Source organism: Balaenoptera borealis (assembly GCF_965194805.1).
Source record: "Balaenoptera borealis genome assembly, chromosome: 6".
NCBI lineage: Eukaryota > Metazoa > Chordata > Mammalia > Artiodactyla > Balaenopteridae > Balaenoptera > Balaenoptera borealis.
The window spans coordinates 55,201,485-55,224,237 of NC_138863.1; the positions used below are offsets into that span (position 1 = coordinate 55,201,485).

The window sequence follows — 22,753 nt, forward strand, 5'->3', positions numbered from 1 at the left end:
ATCAAGTGGTGCCTTTGAATACTTTAACATTCCGTTATCCAGGACAAAAAAACGCTGCAAGAACCAAACAATCCCCAGTTATTGTCAGTATTTTGAATTATATAAAACATTCACAAGTGTGGGTCTAACATTGCTTGTCGTTTAGTAATCAGTATGTTTGATCATTTTCATGTATTTGAATTCAGTGCACCTGGCCACGGTCAGTCACATGAAATGGTAAGGAAATCTTAGCTCGAGTTCCATACTATTTACCTAGTAGGGTTCTTTTATACATAATCCAATGGGGATGAAATCTTTCACCACAGTTTTTCTTTTCTGTTTTTCTTTCTTTCTTTTCTTTTTTGGCTGTACCGCACAGCTTGTGGAATCTCAGTTTCCTGACCAGGGATTGAACCCAGGCCATGGCAGTGAAAGCACTGAATCCTAACCATTAGACCACCAGGGAACTCCCCCATCACCACGGTTTTTCTTAATGGGGTGTCAGGGGTGGGGGGGCGGGGAGGGAGGAATCCCAGGGCCTGCAACTAAGACTTTCTAAATGAATCACGGTGGGGTGTTTTTGAAAGTGAGAAATGAAAATAACCTGAGTTAGGTCACAGTGATTCTGTGAGGAATTTGTCTGCAGGGGATTTTCCACCTTGGAGATAAGCTCCTGAATCTCCCTGGCTGCCACAGATAATTCTGAAAATGCGCATGTCTGTTAACAGAAGCCAGTGGACTGGAGCTATGAATAATGAATTATCTGGAAAGTTTAAAAAGTAGCCTTATCAGTATGCTTGCATCTCCACTTAGCAAAATACTTGCAATCCACTCTTCGTAAAAGAGATTAAAAATTATTTCTGGGGCTTCCCTGGTGGCGCAGGGGTTGAGAATCTGCCTGCCAATGCAGGGGACACGGGTTCGAGCCCTGGTCTGGGAGGATCCCACATGCCGCGGAGCAACTAGGCCCATGAGCCACAACTACTGAGCCTGCGCGTCTGGAGCCTGTGCTCCGCAACAAGAGAGGCCGCGACAGTGAGAGGCCCGCGCACCGCGATGAAGAGTGGCCCCCACTTGCCGCAACTGGAGAAAGCCCTGGCACAGAAACGAAGACCCAACACAGCCAAAAATAAATAATAAATAAATAATAAATAAATTAAAAAAAATTATTTCTGAACTATATTAAGGGGAAAATATATATATTTGGGGCAGTTTTTGTCTCTTTCAAGACACTCATGGTCCAGTCCAAATGAATCTAGCCATTTTTGCTCCACAAACCTCAGGAACTCTCTGCTGTTGATTTCCTTTCCATGTAAAATTGACTGGAGAACAAACAGCTCCCAGGACCCAATCAAACAATGGGTCCAGTGTCCTCCTCTAGTCTCTACAGATGCAGGGAGTCTTTCTGTGGCTGGTAAATTACTCTGCTGGGAAGTTGTTATGTGACTCAGGAACTCTTAGCTGCTGAGGTGACAGGCAGTCAGGCCTGGAGACACCCTACACAGAACTCACAGAAGGTCACTGTAACCCCTTTGTTATAGGTTCTGGGGTGGGGGGGAAGAAGTAAGCACTGGAAGAAGGAATCTCTATAGCTGAAAAACACGTGATTGCCTATGACTTGGGCAATCAAATGGGCTGATGCTTGAATAAATATCTGATGGTATTAGAGACCAAGAGAAAAGGCAATGCAAGGGAGAACCTCCTATTGCTTATGTAGCAAAATGTTCTAAGGGAAGGTCCAGAAAGAGTTGCTGTTGAACCACAGCCACTTTTGCTGAAATGTGGACTGAGAGTGCTTAATTAAAGTTAGCAGTTTATATAAAATGTGTTTCTTGGACCCCTTTCTTCCACTCGTCCATTCCTATCTATCAAAGAATTCTAACAGGGATAACCTATAGGATGGTCACAGGGAAAGAGATGAGCAAGGCCACTGATTTGAGGAATTGCAAAGTGGTAAGGTCAGAATGAAAGGCAAAGGTGATTCCAGGAAGGAGTGTGGCCAGTTGGCCAAAATCCAAGAAAGAACAAGGGTGGAAAGAGATTCCTGGCACTGGTATAATATTATGGGTTCAGGGGAGACTGCCAAGGTTTCTGACAAGTGAGAGGGAAGAAGACTCTTTGACTGGTTTTTATTCTACCCTCAGAGGTAGGGGGTTGGGGCAACATTTCCCAAGTGTTAATTTTTAAATCTTTCTCTTAAATTGCAAAAAATATATTTCCTCAAGGATGTTATAATCCGTAACTTCCCCTTTTGGGTCAATGGGCAGCCACGACCCTGCCATTTGCGCCCACAAATCCATCTGCCTTGAGATGAAATCCATCAGCAGATGTGGCAAGTAATGAACCTGTTCTTTCAGTGATTTCAGACAAGATACTGGTGGTCTACCAAAAGGCTTATACTGAAAATAGAGGACAACTTTCTTCTCCTAAGCATCCAGAATTCCTGCTACTCCGGTAACTGCAACAATATAGTGTAAAATATTTTCTCCATAATTAAAACTGGAAGATGGAAAAAGAATGTGGAGTTGGGTAGAGAGGAATAAACCATATACGTTAAAAGGCAGTAAACAAACTTCCAAGATCAATGACTTTCCATCTTTAGTTTGCACTGGTAACAATAATTCTAGGAATTTATCCCGAGGACTTAAATGGAAATTCGTGTATAAGAATGTTCATCACAACTTCATACAATAAAAAATTAGACATATGCTACATATTCAGCAATAGGGAACTGGTTCAATAATGGAATTAGTATAAATCTATCCAATGGAAGCCATGCCTGCATTTTATAAAATCTCATATTTAGAAGAATATTTAATAAGAACATATTTATACTAATTTAAGTTTAAAAAAAGCAGAGTAAACAAAAATATGTCCAAACTGGATTTTAAATATCATGTAAAATATTTTTTCCCTGCATACAGACATTACAGATCTCAGACTTAAATAGGTATGATAGGTTGCAGCCTGTATACTTAAAACAAGGCCTTGAAGACTAGCTTTACACATACAACTGTATTCTTGGTTTCCCACCTAATGACACCAAATAAGAGCCTCTATTTATGAAGATGATCTGAAGATGAATATGATGAAAATGTTACCTTGTGCCAGCCCTTTAAAGGCCATTTTCTCTTCTTTAGCATAAAGCCTTCATGTTTGTCTGGTCTCTGGACATTGGTTTGGCCTATTTTCAGCCCTTCTATAATTTCCCAGCTGTCAGCTTCCTGAGAGAAAAGAAGAAAAACAAATCACATGTTTCTCAGTGTTTGATGACACAGTTAAAGCAGATTCTTAAGTAGAAATTGCGTTTGAAGCAATACTCAACCCACCAGAAGTATGAACAACATTCTGGAGCAAATTCTAACATCAGACCCAGCTATGCACTTATAATTGAAGTGAGAACGAGTTTCCGGGTACACCTGGAGGTATGCGGGTCCATCAGAGATGAGCTGGATAGAGTTGGAGTCTGGGGTAGAACGGACTTTTGATTGCCTGCATTCACAAGGTTTAAAATGCATTTTTCCAGACACATTTTTCATCTCTGGGCACAGAAGCACTTTAAAGTTTTAAAATAAGATCATTTTGGTGAAACATGTTCAATTAGTGTGTGGGCCTGGTTTTCTGTAGAAATGAAATGAAATGAAAAGGCTGCAGCAGCTTAAGTGGCTCATGACTTCTTATGCTGAAGAGCAGCGCTGTGGGCATGGTTCCTCTCCGTGAGGCTGCGTGCATTTCAGAGTGAGCATAAAATGCCCCACTTGCCAAACACCCACCAAGAAGTCCGTGCTTCGAAGACACACATCGTGAGATACACATACCCTTGGGAGCCCATGAAAGAGCCAGAAATCTGGGATTCTGGAGTCCACACTATCACCCTCCTCTGTTAAAAACAGACTAAATCATGGTTCCCTCTTCCAAAAGACACGTTTTATTCGTCTATGGTGTTAAAAAAAGTTTTAAAAATGAATTGTCAACATTTTAAAAATCAGAGGATTTCAGGCTTTAAAAATCCAAATTTCTAGTGTTTTGTGAAAGCCTAAGATCTGGCAACGCTGGGCCTGCCCTGAAGGACGGCTGCCCGTCTTCAGTTTACCACAGTCCCCCTTGGGTCTGCTTCCATGTTAGATACCTGTTTCTTAGCAACGTCCTGGGTTTTAAAATCCCTGGACCAGGTGATTTCTAAGGGCTCACGCAGCTCTAAAGTAACCGCTGACCTGGCAAACACTCATATTCTAGATCTCAGGCTTGGGGCACAATCAAGCAAAGTAGAGGCAGGAACAACGAGGTCACATCCATGCACAACCGCTGCAATCCTGCCCATGGCACAAGAAAGCAAAATCCCTCAGCATAACCTGCTCGGCTGCCTCAGCTCTGGAAAGACGGATGCAGCTCCACGGATCAGGGCGGGCCCCTCTGCAGAACGCCCCAACCCAAACTGACTCAGGAAGCTGCCTTCTGACATGTTCTATCAGAAATCATCTTTAGACCACAGCACAAAGGCTTCAACGGGAATGGAAGTGGGTTCCATTTCGGGGCCGCTGGACTTGCTGGCCCAGTGTCTGGGTGGTGGTGGCCCAGAACCTGCTGCAGGACTGTGAGGCTGTGACAGGACCCAGGGGCGAAGGGGCCGTAATCGGTTACCGACGTCGGCCACAGGAGCAGGAGGGGAGAGGGCTGTGTATTTGCCATCCATGCCTCTTTCCCCTGTCTTCTCCTTTCATCTCAGAAGCTGCTTGCCCTATGGCCGAGTCAAGTCTAAGCCCAAATATGTGTAAATAGAGTGGGATTTTCACAGAAAATTGTTTCCAGGAGATGTGGCTGAACGTTGCTTCATGCAAAACATCATTAAGCCTAGGAGATACTCCTGGCTTCTGAAGAGCCCTCTAAAGCCAGCATCGTGCTTCTACCCTATCTAAGCCCAACCCTACAACCACCACTGCCCTGAGAACTAATGTGGGATCAGTGTTACTTCTCCATCTGCTTGGTCATCCCTGAGGGGTGCCTAGTGAATGAACTACAGCCCTTACAGAAACGCACCTACCAGTGTTCATTTGGCAGCATTAAGAACCCTTTGAAGGAGCTGTAAATTTCCCCTTAACATAAGAGAACAACCCCTAAAGTGATTTTCTACTTGTATACTGTTGGAAACTGTGATTGGTCTTAACTGTTAATTAGATACAGTAATTTTAAAATGTATATTTCTCTATGGAATGTGTATCTCTCTAAATAAATCCACTTCTTACTTAAAAAAAAAAATATATATATATTTCTGATGAGACAGTTTCAGGCTCTATACCATGTTTTTTTGACGATAAAAGGGATTATCATCAGGGGTACAAAGTAGAGTGTTTTGGAATTTTCATTTTTTAATAATGAATTGCAATTCAATTCAGGTGAGCATTGCTTATAAATAATGTTAGAATAATAGAAGAAAATAGTAGGCTCTCATAAAAAGTCCAGTATCTTTGGCTTTTTACTCTCATCAGCAAAGTAGATAAAAATGATGGATTTTTAGTCCATAAAAGTGATGGATTTCTATAGATTTCTTTTAGAAAGCCTTGGTATAATCAAGAAATTAAAAGAATAACTCTCTATATATGTGTACGTATATTCATTAGTGCTCTCTCTGTTCTTAGAGAGGTATCACCTGTATTTAATGATATTTCTATTTTCAGTAGCCCCATCCATAGATACCATCTCCAGAAGAATCGCATTTTTATTTTTGGCTAGATCTTATCTTATCTGAAGGCTAGTGTTCATCTTTGATTTAGTGTGTGTGTGTGTGTGTGTGTGTGTGTGTGTGTGTACATATATGATGAATACTCTGGATTACTAATGAAAATGGAAACATTTAATAATAAGCACAAATGCTTTTTGAATTTTTTTCTAATTAAAATCAGAATGTAGTAGTAGCTGTCCCTGTGGAGCTATGACTACTGATCTCTATCACAGCAGTTTTTTTCTTCTTTGGGAATTTAACCACAGAGGGAAAAAAGGGGGGGGTGGTGTACAGATAAGTAAGATAGGAAAAGCAAGAAGTTAAAATGTATTTTTTAAACACAAATGCAGCAGCTCTGAACAAATAATTCCACTCGCTCTGATGCAGAATTACTAAACCCACCAAAAGAAATTAGAAAGAATCCTAACATAGTTCTTATAGTTAAATAAACTGTCAAACAGACAAAAAGGCAAAGGATAAAGCCAGAACAAACAACTCTCTCTACTTCAATTATAAATACTGGGGACTTCCCTGGTGGCGCAATGGTTAAGAATCCGCCTCCCAATGCAGGAGACATGGGTTCGAGCCCTGGTCCGGGAAGATCCCACATGCTGCGGAGCAACTAAGCCCATGCGCCACAACTACTGAGCCCACGTGCCACAACTACTGAAGCCCGCACCTAGAGCCTGCGCTCTGCAACAAGAGAAGCCACCGCAATAAGCCCGCACACCGCGATGAGGAGTAGCCCCTGCTCGCCACAACTAGAGAAAGCCCACGTGCAGCAACGAAGACCCAACGCAGCCAAAAATAATAAATAAATAAAGTAAATTTTAAAATAAATAAATAAATAAATACTGATGAAAATGTTACAGATAAGGTGTGTAAGAAATGAAACATCCCATCCCAGGACTTAGTACAATCCATCTCTATACTTAGTAGACCAGGTCTATCTTGAGAAAGCTAAAATTACTTTCTGAAAATTGAATAATTTTTTCATAATTTCAATTGATATTAATTTTCTGCTTAAAAGCCACCAACTTTCATAGGTTTACTTAGAAACAGAGTCAAAAGCCCTACTGTGATCACATCAGTACTTGAATCAGATTATACAAACATTTTTGCTATTACAGAAGCTTTAAAAAGACCTTTGATGTAATAACAATACCTAAAAACAGAAAGTAACCTAATTATAGCCCCAGTCTGTTCATTTGAAAAAACCAGAGACACTTCCTTTCTCAAGGGTATATTCTCTGTGCGTGTGTGAGTGGGCGGGGAATACATGGAATGCTTTAGGAGGTGAAAGCACCAAACAAAGAAACTGGAAAAATCCTGAGACAGGAGTATGTGTACTTCAAACAATGTTCTTCCACCACCAACCAGTGCCCAGGAAGCCCATCTTCTCTCAAAGGGGCTGAGAGATGGTGAGATGCTATGGTGTCTGGATTGGATGGGATTCTCTGATTTCATTGGGTCCCAAGAGATGTGTTATCTATTAACACAAAAACACAACAAGAGTATTAGTTGTGGGCTTCCCTGGTGGCGCAGTGGTTAAGAATCCGCCTGCCAATGCAGGGGACACGGGTTCGAGCCCTGGGCCGGGAAGATCCCACATGCCGCGGAGCAACTAAGCCCGTGTGCCACAACTACTGAGCCTGCGCTCTAGAGCCCGCGAGCCACAACTACTGAGCCCACGTGCCACAACAACTGAAGCCCGTGCGCCTAGAGCCCGTGCTCCGCAACAAGAGAAGCCACCGCAATGAGGAGCCCGCGCACCACAACAAAGAGTAGCCCCCGCTCGCCTCAACTAGAGAAAGCCCGCACACAGCAATGAAGACCCAATGCAGCCAAAAATAAATAAATAAAATAAATAAATTTACAAATAAATAATAAATTTAAAAAATTTAAAAAAAAAAAGAGTATTAGTTGTACAGCAAGGTCCAAGCGGGCAGCTGCACGGAGGAGTAATGGGAAGTGGATACTGTTGGTGCCCTACCCAGATCCCTGTACTAGGCCAGTGGACCCACGCCCCAGCTGCTGTGAGCACTGTGAACTGCTAAGGCTACAGCTTCCTTCTTCTACCAGGAATTGCTGTTTGGCCAAGCTGGGGCCTTCACACCTGGGAAATTATGCTGTAGCATGACCCTTCCCCATAGCTCTCAAGGACTGAAGGACACAAGGGTACAAACAGCAGAGGGAATGAAAAGTCCTTCTTGCCTCAGGGTGAGTCCAACTCTGTGACGTAACTCATGCTCCAGAGCTCACCATGGGATCAGGTTGAGGGTGGACTCCAGCTGGAACCCCCTCTTGCTCAGCACCGACACCTGTCCTAACCTCTTCGCTCACCCCTTTCCTCCTAAGGGCTCTTCTTCAATAAATCACAGGCACCCTAAGCTCAGTCTCAGGTTGTCCTAGGGAATCTGACATAAAGGAAGAATGTGAAATAAAGTAACGAGTGTGGTAAGTACAGAGACGGGCTACACAAGACAGCCTGGGGCTGAGGGAGACAATGAGCAGCGCTTGAGAAAGGGTTCCTGTGGGCCTAATCTAAAAGAAGTTGGAGTTTATTTAAATGAAGAAAGGGGAAGGGAGCAGGACAGCATCCCTGCAGGCCTGGTGGAAGAAAGAGGTGCCCAACAGTGGAAGAGAGAAAGAGCATGGCCGGAGGGAACTGCATGCAGGTGCCTGCAGCTGGAGTGTGAAGTGAAATGCCCAAGAAGCTGGAGATGCAGCTGGTGGGCCAGGAGTGGCCAGAGCAAGTCATGTGTATGTGTCGCTCCCTACTTGTTGTTTTAATACCAGCACCTCTCCTTTCCATTTCTGTGTCTCATTCTCCAAGTCTTCCTTCCTCTGTTTCCACTGCTCTAAATGTCACATACTTCCCAGCTATCTGACTCTGGACAACTTACTTATACATACCCCAAGTCTCAGTTTCCTTATCAACAAAATGAGAATGATATCGGTACTCACTTCAACAAGCTGGGGACTGACCGAGAGGATGTATGTACTAATCCAGTGCCTGGCTCAAAGTGGGTGCTCAGTCAATGTTAGCTGCCTTGTCCGTCACCCCTAAATCAATATTTATTCTCTCTGTCCTTTAGCTGTGTATAAGAGAGGACTGAGGTTTCAAAGAGATTAGTCGTCATATTTACCAAGTAGACATTCTCTGTTTGCCATTCAAATAGAAATAAGATTATTTTTCATTTCTAAGTTTTTGTTAAATAGTTTAATAACTTCCCCTTTTTTAGTTTAGCAGTCTACTCCTGTCTGACGGAATAAACTTTATAGCTTGTAATGCCTTCAAAGTGTAAAGAGGTACAAATGTCTGTATTCTACAATATAGTAGTGTAGTAGAGCGTTCTTTTCCTAAAGGATTCTGTTTAATATAGGAAAAGCAATGTGGATGGATCACTTACACATACTTAGAAGTTAACCTTTTGGGGAGATTAAAGTGCCGTTTTTATATTTGGATTCAAAATCCCCATGCGTTCTATTTTCTGAGTTTCTCAGTAGGAGAGCCAACCCACTGAAAATCTCAGGGAATCGAGCACGGGGTGGGGGTGAGTAGGATGGTGTCTCCTTGACTTTTCTTTGTGATTTTTGCATTTTAGACATAAATGAATTTAGATGTTCTCCTAGTCCGAGGAAGAGAAAGCTGAAGGGGAGGGGACGCTGGCTTCCATGAAACAGAAAAGGTCTTCATTAGTAGTCTGCAGGGTTCTCCTCAGAGCTCACTGCTAGGAAGGCCAGATGTGAGAAGGGGACTGGACCTCTGAAGGTACAACAGCCCCTCTGGGTAGGGACTGTTTTACTCTGCAGGCGGGGTAGAGCTTAAACAAGTCTAAGTTTGAATTCCTGCTCTGCTACTTAGCAGCTTTTTTGACTTTGGGCAAGTTACTAACTCTCGGTTTCCATATTTGTAAAATGTAATAAAAACCTACACCGCGTGGAACTGCTCATAAGGATTACAGTAAATGGGATCACGTAGCTAAGCACTTAGTATAGCATCTGGTGCGCAGTGCATGGGCAACAATTGTACCTGTTGTTGTTGTTGTTACTGCTGGACCCAGTGATTTTTTTCTATAGCCTCGATATAGAAATATTCGCTCGTCTTACCAACAGGGAATGACAAGAGTTTCTCTTGCCCTTTTCCCTTAAAATAAAGAGAATTCTGGACGTTTCTATGTAACCCTGCACATCCCAGCAAATACACTTTCATCTCTTTCCTCCTTACGCAGGGCAAAGAAACCCTACATACTGGAGATGGAAAGAAGTGAAAGAGCAGCTCTACAATGGGCGGCACAGCTACCTTAGCGGAGTCAGGTGTAAGAGGTATTGTTCAACTGGCCACAGGCCAGGCATCCTACCATCTGAGAAAGCAACACATTCTGTCACTGACCTTGGAGAGGGGGACCGGCTCCGGTTCCAGCAGTTGCCGACTTACAGAGGGTTCAGTGCTAGAGGAAGAAGTCCTCTCCAGTATGTGGATACTCTGAAAATACATGGAAATACAGCCTAGGGTTAGAGAACCCATTTCTCATGTGGATGGACATGGGGGTGAGATCACACAGATCACAGTAAGAACAGTGAGCTATGTTAAAAATCGCAAGTTCCTGAGGGGACCAAAGGTAGCAACAACTGTAGGAAAAATGCGAGGATAAGGATTTTGTTTTCTCCCCTTATGGATTTGCTGGTGAATTTCTGCTGCAACCCTGGTTTCAGGCTTAGAGAAAGAGTCAGAGAACACATATATTAAAAAAAAAAAAACATGGAATATGTCTCAACATTTTTATAACTCTGAGAATGGTGGCACACCTACTACTTAGACAATTAGCCTTATATAGAAATATTTGCTCATCTCTCCAATGGCAGGAGACAAACAGAAAGGTCTACATCAAAAAGCCCAGAGCCTTAATACCATTTAGTCTCTAGAGTTTCTTATAATCCTTATAGGATAATTATATATTATAATATTATAATTATTATAATTATAATAATATGACAATTCTTAAATGCACAGAGAAGAAAACAATTCATCAGATATAATAAGCAGCAGATGTCTTTTACAAAGACTATAAACAGCATTCACAGATCAGTGAGATGACATTCCAACAGGAAAAGAGGCAAAGTACATGAACAGGCAACTTGTGCAGAACATTTGAAAAGATGTTCAACTTCAACCACAGAGGTTTTCAAAGAAGTGAAAACCAAAATAATAATGATTTTTAAAAAACCCATTACATTCGAGAATAGATCAGCGTTGGGGGAAAGGGAGTATAAATTGGGTAGTCTTTCTAAAGAGGAATTTTGCAATTTTATTAAAAAGTCTCTGGAAAAAAAAGTACCTGCCGCACTGACCCACAGCTAAGTCTTTACCCTAAGGAAATAATCAGATTGGTATGGAAAGATATAGGAACAGATGTGCTTACTAAAGCATTATTTTATTATAGTAAAAAAAAAAATCTAGGGCTTCCCTGGTGGCGCAGTGGTTAAGAATCTGCCTGCCAAGGCAGGGGACATGGGTTCGAGCCCTGGTCCGGGAAGAGCCCACATGCCGCGGAGCAACTAAGCCCGTGCGCCACAACTACTGAGCCTGCACTCTAGAGCCCGTGAGCCACAACTAGTGAGCCTGCGTGCCACAACTACTGAAGCCCACACGCCTAGAGCCCGTGCTCTGCAACAAGAGAAGCCACCGCAGTGAGAAGCCCGCGCACCGCAACGAAGAGTAGCCCCCGCTCACCGCAACTAGAGAAAGCCCGCGTGCAGCAACAAAGACCCAACACAGCCAAAAATAAATAAATAAAAATTTTTTAAAAAATCTAATACATATGAGAATAGTACAGACTTATAAGGCTATAACATGCAGTGAATCAAAGTGACAACACGAATTTCTGTTTATTGGTATGGAAAAAATAGCCATGATGTTCTGTCAACTAAAAAATCAGGCTATAAGGAGTATGTAGAACATGATGATGTTAAACATATAATCAAAATATATTCCAGAATGTTAACAGTAGCTGTATAGAGGTGGTGGGATTATAGATGATTTTTAATTTTTTCTTAATTTTTTTCTAATTTTTTAGTGCAAAAAATATACATTACTTTATATTTGGAAAAAATTAAGCACTTTATATGAAGGGATAAATCTGAAAGACATTAAAGGAATAATTCAATGGAGTTAATATTTAGATATAGGCTGAAAATGTAATGTAACATTTTTACTCTAGTTATAACATTTCATTGTTTCAATAGACAAAGTTGGATTTTATTTACTTATTAAGGTCTCTATTTTTAATATCTCACTGGAAAACTATCAGATTAATGTTTGTTTTTTTCATAAAGAAAATTACACTTTGACCTGAGCCAAATTATTCTAATTTCTTTAGGTTTTCAAGCTTTTGGTTATTTCTGTTACCTTGAAAACAAGAAGTCTGATCGTAAATTTTTAAAATCCTACCTGAATGCTTTTTAAAATCATTTATTAGAAAGAGAATAACTGAAGTGAAAGATTTAGGAATTGCTCCTATTTCTCCAACTTGTGAGGAAGCAGAAGAAATAAGAACAGATGTTTTGGGGCCAAATACAAAGTTGAGCAGGGATTAGCGAGAATTCCTAATCTGACAGCTGAAGTGTCCAAGGACAATTTAAGCATTAAATGGGACTCTGCTCTTTCCATTCCCAGGTTCACTTGAATTAGCAGGGAAAAATGATACAAGGGACTGAGTATCAACATACTCAGCGCCAGCGCCTTTTGTGGGAGAGTCAGAAGCAAAGGCATACTACAGAGAGAAAAACAGGGAGTGTGTGTTCAGATTTTTAACAGACAATGGGACCCCTATCATTTGAATGTTGGTGCATTTAACGTTGTCTCAGAGGTCTCTGAGACTGTCCTCAATTCTTTTCTTTTTAAAAATATTTATTTTATGTATTTATTTTGGCTCTGTTGGGTCCTAGTTGAGGCACACGGGAACTTTGTTGCGGCATGTGGGATCCTTCATTGTGGCGCGTGGGCTCCAGAGCTCACGGGCTCAGTAGTTGCGGCGCACAGGCTTAGTTGCCCCGTGGCATGTGGGATCTTAGTTCCCCGACCAGGGATCGAACCCTAGTCCCCTGCATTGGAAGGTGGATTCTTAACCACTGGACCACCAGGCAATTCCCCTGTCCTCATTTCTTTTCATTCTTTTTTATTCTGCTCCGCGGCAGTTATTTCCACCATTCTATCTTCCAGCTCACTTATCCATTCTTCTGCCTCAGTTATTCTGCAATTGATTCCTTCTAGTGTATTTTTAATTTCAGTTATTGTGTTGTTCATCACTGTTTGTTTGTTCTTTAGTTCTTCTAGGTCCTTGTTAAATGTTTCTTGTATTTTCTCCATTCTATTTCCAAGATTTTGGATCATCTTTACTATTATTACTCTGAATGATGTGGTACATATATACAATGGAATATTACTCAGCCATAAAAAGGAACAAAATTGGGTCATTTGTAGAAATGTGGATGGACCTCGAGACTGTCATACAGAGTGAAGTAAGTCAGAAAGAGAAAAACAAATATCATATATTAATGCAGCTATGTGGAATCTGAAAAAATTGGTATAGACGATCTTATTTACAAAGCAGAAACAGAGACACAGACATAGAGAACAAACGTATGGATACCAAGGGAGAAAGGAGTGGGTGGGATGAATTGGGAGATTGGGATTGACATATATACACTATTGATACTATGTATAAAATAGATAACTAATAAGAACCTACTGTATAGCACAGGGAACTCTACTCAATGCTCTGTGGTGACCTAAATGGGAAGGAAATCCAAAAAAGAGGGGATATATGTATACGTATAGCTGATTCACTTTGCTGTACAGTAGAAACTAACATAACATTGTAAAGCAATTATACTCCAAAAAAAAAAAAAAGACAATGGGAACAAATGACCTGGGACTTGCATTATTTACTTGTTCATGTTAATATTCTGTATGGGATCCTATTTAAAACATAGCAGCTGAATATGAAATTTAGATTTATTCTGAGATCATATAATTAGGAACTAAAATGAGAATTGTTGTTGAAGCAAAAATTGTATTACCTTCTAGGATGTAATCATCTCCCCTCACACCCCTTCATTTTCTTTTTTGTGTTTAAAAATGACAAAAGTAGGGCTTCCCTGGTGGCGCAGTGGTTGAGAATCTGCCTGCTAATGCAGGGGACACGGGTTCGGGCCCTGGTCTGGGAAGATCCCACATGCCGCGGAGCAACTGGGCCCGTGAGCCACAACTACTGAGCCTGCACGTCTGGAGCCTGTGCTCCGCAATAGGAGAGCCCGCCATGGTGAGAGGCCCACGCACCGCGATGAAGAGTGGCCCCCGCTCACCGCAACTGGAGAAAGCCCTAGCACAGAAACGAAGACCCAACATAGCAAGCAATCAATCAATAAATAAATCTTAAAAAAAAAAAAAAAAAAAGACAAAAGTAATATATGCTCATTATAAAAAATTCAAGTACAGCATAGAAATATATAAAAGAAGTCAAAGTTCCCACCCCACTGTTACTCACTCTCCCCACCCCTCTAGCTTCTGCAGCAGTGCTTCTCAAAAGGTTGTCCATGAACACTGGAGGTCCCCAGGGCCCTTTCACGGCATGTGCAAGGTGAAAATTGTTTTTATAACAATACCAAGATGTTATTTGCCTTTTTTACTCTCATTCTCTCACTAATGTATAGTGGAGTTTTTCAGACGATACATAACATAAGGATCCTTCTCTATCTTCACACTTGCAGATGGCTAGGCAATAAAATACACATAACATTGCCTCCGGCTTCCCCCTCCCCCCAGCAAATAAACATGGTAAGAAACACAAAACTTGGAAAGAAACTTGACCTTAGCAACTATGTAGGCAAGAAATAAAGGATTAACTCAGGAACTTAGCCAGGTGAAAGAAAGTAAATCGCCTAATTTACAAATCAAGCCACAGAAACAGAAATCAATTTAGGATATTTAAAGTGTGATAAAAAAATGAGTTTTGTCTCTATATAGAGACCTGGGGATACTTAAAATGTTGCTGGGATTTTGTGGGTCAGAAGGGTTAGTGACCAAACAAACCAGGACAGCATCTGTAAAATACCTACTGCAGTACCTGTCACAAGAAACACAATATTAGTCTTTTCTCCACCCGATTTTACAAAAGTTCATATTATGGAAGAAAAGTAAGAGGTTCATTCATTTCAAACATTTATAATATAGTACACATGCAAACTGAATGAACAACCCAAACCCCAAATTTTGTTGATTTTCCAAGGAACAGAGAATTATAAAAATGTTTACTAAGATACAGTAAGTGCATGAATATTTTTATTACCACAAACATATGTATATACTTTACTGAAAAAGTAAAGCATGATTTATAAAACTACCGGCTGATACCTATTATTATAAATGTAACTAGCTTCAAAAAATAAGCTATTTCATTTAATTTTCATAATGATAAAAAGCCAAAAGCTCTTATACAAACTTGTGCAGTATATTTTATATTTGTATATTATTCGAACCTATCTATCCAATAATAAAAAATTAATCCACTGCCTTAAGAATTGGCTTCAAACTCATGGTTTTTAAATAAAAGCCAAAAGTATATCCCTGAAGTTTTGTAATTACACACACAACCACTCATTATTTTTAATGAAATATCTAAGTACTTGAATGCTACGTTTTTAATACTGCAGATATGAAGAAGACAGTTTTCAAATCTGTCATACTCAGTCTTGGATTCTAGTTCAACTGGATGCTCCATGAAAGTAAGAACCAGCTCCCCTTCACCTTGGTATCCCACTCCCTTTACCCCTAGCAAAAGGCCCTGCGTACTGTAGCCAGTCAATTTCTAGAATTTTTCAGTGCTCTCTGATTAATTTGTAGAGAACAGTTCCTCAGCAATCATTAACACAAGATCAGGTATAAAACTGCCTTCTAGCTTCATCTTGGAAATATCAAAATCACAGCTCCAATAGAACAGAACTTCTGAAAACATTTTAAAATAAGGACTTTTAAAACAGAAACATCTGGTGAATTAATCACAGAGCTCTTGCTTATTAGATTTAAAGCTGTGACTGGTCAATGGAGAACACAAAAAAATATAATGTGGCAACATCTTCAGTAACAAATTAAATCTTCATAACATTTCCTTTAATATCAAAATTTGTGCTGTACTTCTTTGGACTTTTGTTCACAAGCTGGCTATTTTCATATTCTTTCACGGTGACTTGGAAACACATGCCACGTACCTTCAAGGTGTTATACATATTATATAAGCAGGTTAACTAAAGGGTTACATAAACCTGTTAATTATTCTTTTAAAATCAAGTTTTCTTTCAAATACTAAAACTACAACTTAATTTCCAGGTCAGTGTTTTTTCTTTAAGACTTTTTTTTTTTTTTCCCTTGAGCAGTTTTAACTCCACAACAAAACTGAGAGAAGGTACAGAGATGTTCCATATACCCTTTGCCCCAACCCATGCATAGCTCTCCCGCATTATCAACACCTCCGACCAGTGTGGTACCATTTGTGACAACTGATGAACTTAGGTTCATTCCAGATCAGTTTTTTAAGGAACTTAGAACACACAGAGAAGGTGGAAGTACTCACCCGTCCTTTGTTCTCCCTGCTCAGAGAGAACTGATGCATACTTAGCTTAAAACCGGGAGTCTAGCACACATATTTCACTGAAGCCCTTTAATTTGGTAAAAGTTTGTTCCCCAGGTAGCATCCACTGATCTCAATACCTCCTCGGCAGCAAGCGGCAAGTCTGCCAACATGACTGAAGTCTGGTTTACCTGGTGTCAAAGATGTGGGTTAACAGTGAGACATTTAACAATAGCTGAACAGTTTAGTTGCGACTCCCGCAGAGAGAAACATGACTCTCAAAGTGAAAGTCCACAGAACTGCTGAATGGGTCTCTTGGTGTGTCCGGCCTGCCGTTTACTTTAATTTCGTTTTAAAGATGTAAAAGAATTGCTGGAAATATTTTAGGTTGTGGCTACCAACTTCTGTACAGACTCACTTTTCGTACAAATTTAAGACAGTAATAAGGAGAACTGGACCATTACTCTCTGAATGTTAACTCCATTGAAATTGTTCGTCTCGGTATTTTATCTAAGCTATTTTTCTATTCATGAATTACATAAAATATTTTCAAAGAAAAATATCCAAAATGACTTATAAACTTCTAAAGTATTTTCTTATTCAAGCTTCTGGCTGTTAGGCTTGTCTCTCTTCTAGTTCTACCTAATTTTGACATAGCAACACTATTTCAGTGATACTCGTAACCTTTATAGTGTTGATGATGATGACAGTGGTGAGAGTTAATATTTAGTGCTTTCTATATCCCTGTCTCTCTGCTTTGCATGGATTATTTCATTCTGTCTTCATAAAAAGCCTTTAACTAATTACTATTAAATTTGTTTTATGGCTCACTGAACAGAGAAAGGCACAGTAAGGTTAATGACACAGAGTCAATAAGTATTGGAGTTGGAATGGAAATCAAGATTCTCCTCTGGACTCCAAGCTTTTAAATACTGCCCTCTACTAAAGTTAAAGCTAATGTTAGATGACAAAAAAATTACAGCAATTTCAAGTAGTGTTTAACCTCAAGACTAACTGAACACATCTACCACAACCTTTCATGGAAACAGAGGGGCAGAAATGAGTAAAACAAACAAACAAAAAAGGCTACAGCACTCTTAAATATGGTACAACCTTGAGGTTTGTTTGCAAGTTTCAAAAACTAAGAGCAAGACAGCTAGCTTTTACTTCAGGAATGCAGTGTCTGACGCAGAGAAAAGAACATGAGTTTTGCAGTCACACAGACAAGCATACCAACCCCATGCTGCTTTTTACCGTGTGCCTTGGGCAGATCATGAACCTTTCTCAGCCTCCATGTTTTCCATCTGTAAAATGGGGATGTTAATGTCCAGCTTGGAAAACATTGCAAGTCACTGAGTTGGCACCCAGTGTATGACAGTGCTGCCTACATGCTGGCACACAGCAGGCATCCCATAAATGGCAGCTAACAGCTCAGTTACAAATGCTGTAAGAATAAATGTTCAGGAATATTGTGCATTCTTATTTCCACAGAAAGATGTGTTCAAACACCCTGCAGGTGTACCACACCTGAGTACCCTTTTGAAAGCAAAGAATCCATACCTGACATGGCCATTATGTTACTTGGTCAATCTAGCAACCGTAGTCAGCACCACATCATGACCAGGGCATTGGAATTTACAGAGAAAGCTGACAAAGTGAGTAGAGACAGATGCCCTAGATACCTGCCAGTGGGAAAGCAACAGCAGCGGATGGCAATGCACATTCTGCATCCCTCTGAATGCCTACAGTAAAAGTGGTTCACGGACTTGCCTGCTGCCTTCTTAATAATGTCCTTCAAGGAATTACTTTTATTATTTTTGGAATAGCATAAAATATTAAAATCACCGAAGCCAGAAAGCCATGACTGAAGAAGTAGTAATTCTACTACTTTCTCTATAGTAACAGTTATCTTACTCTCACTGAAAGATGGCAGAATTGCATTAATAATAAATCTCCATATAAGCACCACTAAAATGAATGAAAGTAGAAAATTTTAGAAATAGTGGCTGGGAAAATTCCACACAGCGCACCTGGGAAACCCTGAAGGGAGAACCAGCAGTCATCAAATTCTCCACTCTTCCTGCATCTGCACAGAAACACAAAACTCGTTAAGAACCAACAACTATGACCCCACAGTGAAGTGGTCTGTTGCTGGAAACCCTGTATTGTAAGAAATACAGTCAGGACCCATCAAGTGGTCCATTTATAGCCAAGAGTAGTTCAGCAATCCTGACTATGAAGTGGTAAAAGGCATATGAGTAAACAGCTCTTTAATTCCCATGATTGCCTTTCACAACACTAGAACCAGAACTTACCTGTGGGCTTGCTCCTTACCTTTACTCACAAACGTGCAACAAAACTACTGAAAACCCCAGCAAATATGATCATACTTCATTACAGCGATTATAACTGAATGGCAAATAAAAGGGACAAACACTAAAAGCCACTTCAAGAGCAAAGGCTCTGGGACATGTAGAGTTAACAGAAAAGGCAGAAGAACAGTTCTGTATGGCTCGAAAAGGACACTAAAGTCAAGTTAATTTGTAATTTTCCACAAGGCTATTAAAATGACCCAGAACAGACAAAGGTTTTCAGTGTGATAATCATTCCCATGATTTTGCTAATAATACAAGCAAAAAAAAAAATCATATATAACATTTATGTATGTATATTTGAGGCAGAGTTGGTTTGTTTTGATTACACCTGTAAACTCAGAGCAGATATATCTATGATTTGCCTATATGTACCCATAAATATTTGCTGAAAGAATGAACAAATATTTGCTATCAGATACGTAGTGTCTAAGTTCCCACTTTCTGGACAACATGTTTAAATTACTATGAGATAAATATAGATAGTTAAGAGGGCAAAGGGTGGCCCCGGTTCTACCTCAGCACCTCAAAAATGGTTTTAAAAATTTGTTCTAACTTTCCCATCTGGCATATCCTTCATATTCATTTAATTTTAAATCTTATGCTTATGGAATTAAGGCTTACAATTTTATTATTAAAATAATGACACAAACTGTACTTACTATATCTAAATACTGTTTTAGAGCTACATACATATGCACATTAACTCATAAAATATGACCTTTAAAAATATACATTTTTGACTACAGAAGCAATACATATCCACTGCAGAGATCTGAGGGGAGGGAACAGAAAAGAAAAAAAGAAATTTTTCTTTTTCACCCACCACCACCCACCACCAGCAATAAACCACCCACCACCCACCACCAGCAATAAAACCACCCACCACCAGCAACAATAAACTCCACCCACCACTAGCAATAAACTCTTCTAATATCTTGGTATATTTGCTTTCAGCTTTTTCAATGCATATATACTCTCAATTCTTAAAAACAAAATTGGAATTACACTATATTTTCAATTTAATAGCTGGGTGTTTTTCATTTAATAATATATAATTTTCCCACAGCTTTAAATATTCTTCTAAAGCATTTTTAACAGCTATGCAATATTCCACTGTACGGCTATGAGATAGGTTATTATAGGTTATTAAATTAACTTCTTGTTGAATATTAGGTTTTTTCTAATTTTTTAATACAATAAACATACTTTAACAAACATCTCTGCACAGAAATCTTTACATGTATCTCTGGTTGTTTCCTTAGAATGCATTTCTTAGAAGCTGAGTTACCAGGTCCTATGGTATGACTTTTTAAAAGACTTTAGATACACACTGCAGAGTTTCCCTCCAGAAAAGTGGAATGAATTAACATGCCTAGCAGTAGTGCATGAGAATGCCCATCTCCCTGAAACCTCACCAACACTGGCTATTGCCATTATTACAAAATCTGCCCTTAATTAGGATTTGAGGTCAAGAAGCCTGGCACTTTAAAGTATACAACATGCATGGGTCTTTCCTTTACTTTTACTTTTGTGACAGTATTTTAATTACAGCCTAGGAGAGTTTCCGTGGATGTTAGTCAGAGGGATATTAAAATTTTCTATTTGTCCAAGTCGAAAATCAAATAAAGCAGTTTTGTAAACTTATGGTCCTTTGGGATGATGTTTTTATAGTCCTAATGAAACACCTGAAAATGCACTCTGTAAGAGCAGTGATGTCCAACCCTGGGTGAGTAACAGTCTCCTGCGGAAGCTTCTGTAAACAACAGATTCCCAGACCTCGTCAACGACCTACGAATGAGACCCTCTGGGGTTCACAACCTTGCTGCTATAAACATGCTGACCCAAACCAGCCAGCTCAAAGTAATAAGATAGCTTCTTAAGTGAGAAACTAAGGCAGGCCAAGAGAGCCAAAGTGTTCTGGCAAACATACCAGGGCAAGCAGCAAACAGATTCTTTCTCAGATAATGTTGAGTTCTAAATCACTTGTGGGTAATGAGCGTCTGAGTGCCAGGTGGCAAATTTCCTTCCAGTGGTCTCAACTGCAGCACATTTGACATGGACTGAACACATACTGTAAACACCAAGCAGAAGTGGCAGTGATATCCAAATGGTGGGGAGAGCAAGAAATCTGTGGGGCTGCTCATTTTGTTTCATGGAAAAGGCTAATTGCAGTTTTCAGTAAACAAATAAATGATCAGAATTTCTCATTCCCAAAGCAATACATGTAGTGAAAGTACAGAAAATGTAAAATTCAGGAAAGAACATAAAATTCACCTTTGATACCAGTACTTCACAATAATTATTAACATTTTCATCTAGGTAACTTCTGGTCTATTGTTTCCCAGGCCAATGAGGATGTGAAAAATCACTGTTATTGCTGAGGGAAAAAAAAAAATGAGGAGGCAATACATAACTCAAAAATAATTGACAAATGCTGCCTTACGAAGTTCACTTAGACAAGTACAGAAGGCCTTTCCCCTAGACATTCCAGCTTGTCAAGCCCTACCACAGAGCAAATAGTGAAGTGGTCAAGAAAAGGGGTCCAGAATCGGGCTTCCAGGGAGCAAACCCTGTCTTAGCTGTTCATTAGCTGTGGCCAAGATATTTCACCACTTTATGCCAGAGTTTAGTTTTCTGAAAAAGGTGATGGTAGTTCAACCTTCCACCGTGAGAACTCATGAGATGTCATCTGTTGCTGGTGTTGCTCTATTATTCATGAACTTTTCCTAACATTTAGACTTTTCAGAACACCCAATTGACAAAATATACCTAAGTCACAGAAGTTGGTCATAGTGTGAGTTTCTGCAAGCGGATATTATTTTCCTATCGACGTTGGTCCTAAGTCCTAAAAGTTAGTTTCCTTGGGATGAGTGGAATCCCCGAAAGCCTAAATTGGAAGCCAGTCAGGAATTTAAACATACCTAGCACCAAGGGCTTTATTTACCAGCATCACTATGGTGAGGGCACTGCAGATTTTCATGTTAGGTTAGTATTTCTCTCTGAACTGAGAGCTGGGTCCCAGGGTCATCCGGCAAATCCCTGGATCCACTGAATTCTACAATTTTTCTATTTAGATACTGGCAGATTTCAAATTATACTCCTCTTCACTGATAAGACTGAAGATGATTTAAATTGGAGGTTAGGTATAAATCAAGAATGCTTGAATTCTTCTCTCCGGAAATGAGAAAATTTTTGTTTGAGGATCATTATATTTTTCACAACCCAAAGATGGAAATAGGTTTCATATTCAGAAAATAAAGATACTGTATTTCAAAGTGGTAATTTGGTTATTTCTTTTAGCAAAGCTATTTGAAGAAGATGCTTCAGAGGTTCAATTGCAAGAAAAATATTCCAAGTCAGTTCACATATATGCTGGGGATATTTTTATATCTGTTTGTCCAAGAAGAAAACTTGTTATGAAAACCCTGTACATAAAGTATAGTCACTGATGAGGAACATTTTTACTTTCTGGTTTTCTAGATACTTTCTTCACTAATAATGAACACTGCAAAAATAGCAGATGCTGCTGATATCAGAACTGGGTGGTGATATGGTGGTAAACCAGCCCATGGTTACATGAGTCTCACTGAATCACTGCTTGGGACAGCCTTCACATGTTACCAGCCTTCACATGTTACCAGTCAGGACATTAACTGAATGAGCCACGGTTGGTTTTGTTAATTATTGTTGACTATGTATAGGAAACATTTTTAGATACCCATGTAATTGTAATCTTCTATTAGTTGTAATGATTGACCATAATACTGAATATATATTTTATTAACAACTGGTAAGAAGATTAACTACCAGCTTCTTATGACTGATTAATAATATCATTTTTTCCTTAAAAAGTTATTTATTTTATGATCTCTGAGCTCCTGTAAACTTTAAATCATTATAAGGAATAGCTGGTATTTTTTTTCTTTGATTTTTCATTAAACAAAAAGATAGAGTCACTTGAGAATTTACAATGTCTAACCCGGTAGAGCTATAACAATTCACTCTAGTAATGGACACTATCACCTGGTAATTATGTGTTCCAAATCCCA

At 39.7% G+C, this 22,753-nt stretch overlaps 1 protein-coding gene across 13 annotated transcripts in view; it reads right to left on the reverse strand.

Moving 5' to 3' along the window:
- The window catches only part of OSBPL6 (oxysterol binding protein like 6), a 198,344-nt gene that overhangs the window by 58,472 nt on the left and 117,119 nt on the right, over positions 1 to 22,753 (reverse strand). For all 13 annotated transcript variants that reach the window (XM_082395628.1, XM_082395623.1, XM_082395629.1 and 10 more), the window contains 3 exons: positions 10,095 to 10,187; positions 3,081 to 3,203; positions 1 to 54 (listed from right to left, as the gene is read on the reverse strand). In XM_082395628.1, the coding sequence (XP_082251754.1) occupies positions 1 to 54; positions 3,081 to 3,203; positions 10,095 to 10,187 (270 nt within the window). The remainder of the gene's footprint in view (positions 55 to 3,080; positions 3,204 to 10,094; positions 10,188 to 22,753) is intronic.